The 3,575-nt window shown below is 28.1% G+C and overlaps 1 protein-coding gene across 1 annotated transcript; it reads right to left on the reverse strand.

Moving 5' to 3' along the window:
- Positions 1 to 902: 902 nt before the first annotated feature.
- On the reverse strand, positions 903 to 2,753 carry EIN_391980 (hypothetical protein; the record flags this gene model as incomplete). Its single annotated transcript, XM_004256450.1, has 1 exon — positions 903 to 2,753. One exon carries the CDS (start codon positions 2,751 to 2,753, stop codon positions 903 to 905), a length of 1,851 nt encoding a protein of 616 aa, XP_004256498.1.
- Positions 2,754 to 3,575: the final 822 nt, after the last annotated feature.

Below are 3,575 nucleotides of genomic sequence, written 5' to 3' on the forward strand. Positions count from 1 at the left end.
GTTTTCAAAGTTGCCGTTTTAGACATTATAATTATTATATAAGGTATATCAACAATGTTTTTCATCACCAAATTGTTCACGCATTTTTGCTCAAACATTTTAAAAAATTCGGTTGAGTCAAAACACAAATCGTTGACATTTTCATACAAGTTGGACTTGTTAAATGTTACAATTTGAGACCGTTCAAAGTGAATTCTGTTGTAATTTCCCAGCCCATACGTATAATTGATACACCCTATTGACTCGACAATGTCGACTTCTTTTGTTTTACTCGTTAATCCAATACTAAAGTGGGTACATTGGGAAATTTTCAGTTCAATCACGTTGAGTGTCAAGTTATTTTTCATAAATTCAAAAGGTGCAACAAAATTGCATTTTTTCATTTCTACTCTTCCAAACGCACTTGTAGAGAAATTCGGGAACTCCCCAATGAAATTTTCAATTTTCAAATTTGGAATGAAATTGACGTGTTGTTCAATACTGAGTGCTGTGCACACACAATTTTTGATTATAAAATTGTGACTGTTAATTGTAACACTTTCAGTTGTAACATTTGGAGGAAGTGTTGGATTAACATAAAAAATTATATGACGTGCACCAACAACTTCATTAAAAATGTTTTGTCGTTCGGGGCATATTGAAGAATAAAAAGCATTTTTAAAACTTTCAAACACTGTTTGGAACAAATTGTTTTGATATGATGTAACTATTGTTTTTGGGAATCCCAGTGAAAACGTTCTTAAAAGGGGTGTGTATTCTTTTGTCAAACACTTTTGCTTTACTTCTTCATATTTTTCTAAAGTGCTAAATTCACAAGTCTCACTTTCATTTAATTTTGAGAGATAAATTGAGTGTTTTGATAAATTGAAATCCAATGGGAAAGTGTATGTTGAATCAAAATATTAAACTTTTTGAAGGGAGTTAAAATTTCCTTTAAAATCAATTGCTTTTGATGAAATAATTGCCAGCTTTTGTATTTTTGAATCACCAAAAATGAAATCGAAATCACGGCAATACTCGATTTTGATAATTTCACATTTATCAAATGTGTTTGAGAAAATGAAGTTTTCGATATTAAACAGTAACACACTTTTTGTACAAGTGAAATTGATATCTACACATTCTGACAAGGCTTCAAATACAACTTCTTCTGCTTCGACACCAACTTTCTTTTTGAGTGTCGAATTTGAAATCGCCAACTTCTTAATTTTGGTGTTTTTCGCTATTTCAAAATTCGAAGAATCGTAGACAGACAGAAATTTCATGAAGTCTGTATCTGATGAAATTTTTGAATTTAAAGAATTTGTTATTTTGACACTTAAATTTTTATTTTTTGTATTTAAGAAATTGAATGAAAAATCTGGACACATGTCGAATTCGAAAGTTTCACAACTTTCGCAGTCGATGTTTAAAATGCAGTTAGAACAGTTTGTACATGTAACATTTTTTGCACAGTCTTTATTAATACACAACTCAACATTTTTTACATTAAATAGTGAGAGTTGTTGTAATTTTTTAAATTGTTCATAGCAAACATCACTAAAATTGACCAATTTCAACTCTTCGACATTGGCAAATGGAAATAGTTGCTTGTTCTCCCAAATACGTTTTTTATTACAGTTATCAAGTAGTTCTATTTGTTTCTTTTTAACTATTTTGGCGTTCGTTATCTCAACCTTTTTAACAGTGTTAAATTCTTCCGAACATTGGAAATCAACAAATCTTGAATCAAACTCTTCAATGTTCAAAACATCAGGAAGAATCACAAAGTTTGTTTTTTTCTGTTCGCCTCCAATTAATATTGGTATAATTCCATTATATGGTGAAATTGGTTTCAAGAAATTTGGTACAAATTCTTTATTTAGTGAAATTGATTTGACGAATTTTGGTATTTGCAAAAGACTCAAATCACAAACGTCACCCACAAAAGTAACTTTTGTAGCTACACTTTTTTCGATGATTTTTTCAACTTTATGTAAATCCGAAATTCGAGTCAAATTATATGTTTGAAATGTCAACGAATTGTGACTGATGAATGGTGTAAAGTAATCTGCATATTCTATACTAATATTGTTTGAATAATTTCGACAATTTTGTGTCAAAGTAATATTTTCCATTGATAATATGGTATAAGTCCAATCAATATCAATTTGTGTTGCGTATTTCAAAGGAAGTTCGTTAATTTTATTTAATAGTATATTAATGACTTCATTTGTTGTTTTGAAAGTTTTATTATTTGTATCAAAATAAACAAAAATGTTTTTGGGAAAAACCTTTTTAAAATTTTCACGAGTTTCATACTGTTCAAAGAAGTCGATAAAATATATGAAATGGTTGATTGACAAGGTTATTTTTTGACGTAAAGTTTCTATAATCATTTGAAATAGTTTTTGTGGGTTGTTGTTCTCATTCACAAATGTATCCATAATATCTAAACTGGTCATTTTTTCACAAATTTCTGGTGTTATATTTTCAATTATTTCAGGAGTGTTTTCTAAAACGCAATTTCTGATATGAATTGGTTTTAAAAAATAATCAATTGTTATTGGTAAGAAGTTGCAGTTCAACGTGTCGGGGTGGAATAAATCGTAAAATCTTTCAATGTCTTGTGTTAAGGTAAACCACGGGTTGACTTTAAGAGAAGTCACTGCGGAATTGGCGCAGTGGTTCACTTGAATAAAGGTAAATACATCTGACAGTGTTGGGAGATACAGCGATACTTGCATTAAATATATCATTTCAAGACGCGACATCTCAAGTTGTTATTTGATTTTATTTTAGTTGTCGTTTTGAAGTATGAAAAAATGAGGTTTTGGGTTATATTTTTTTAACATCATTTATAAAATGGTTTCAAACTAAAAACTTTAATTTTTAAAATTAATATATACTATGTAATTCATACAGTTGTTTTAATAATCATTCGCCCAGCAAATGAATATTAGCCCAAAGTAAACTATATTTTGTTATTGTTATATTTAACTAATAAACTATGCATATATAAAAGTCATTTTTTAAAAATAATACTTGTTTTTTAGTTATTTAATCAAAACCCGTGTTTTGATAAAAATAACAAGAACTTTTTTGTAAAAAATAAAATGATAGGGCTAAAGTTCATTTATTTAACTGAAGATATTTTTTTACTGGGTCAATTTGGGCTATCCCAATTAAGCTATTCTGCTCAAAAATGCAGAATTCAATATGTAAAAATAACATTTATAATATTGTAAAGCAATTAAGCAGGATAAAATTACTAGATTTTTTAAAATAAGTAAATAAATAGTTCCCATTTTTGTGGGTTTGTTTGTTGAGAATATTTAGATGATAAAAACAATAAAAAGGGGAATATACTGACCATCATCATTACATCGGAATTTGAAAAACTAAGAATCAACCACCTGACGTGAATAAGCCATATTATTACTTTTAATATAGTTTCATTTAAATTTTGTTTTTTATTTTGAGAACTAACAAATCTAATTTTCACAAAATGTTACTTGTTAATAATATTAAAAAGCTGATGTCAGGAATACAAGATTTATTATAAAAAGCGGTTAAAGGGGTGTAATATTAACAAA

Source organism: Entamoeba invadens (assembly GCF_000330505.1).
Source record: "Entamoeba invadens IP1 unplaced genomic scaffold scaff_1105074724539, whole genome shotgun sequence".
In the NCBI taxonomy this organism is placed as follows: domain Eukaryota; phylum Evosea; order Mastigamoebida; family Endamoebidae; genus Entamoeba; species Entamoeba invadens.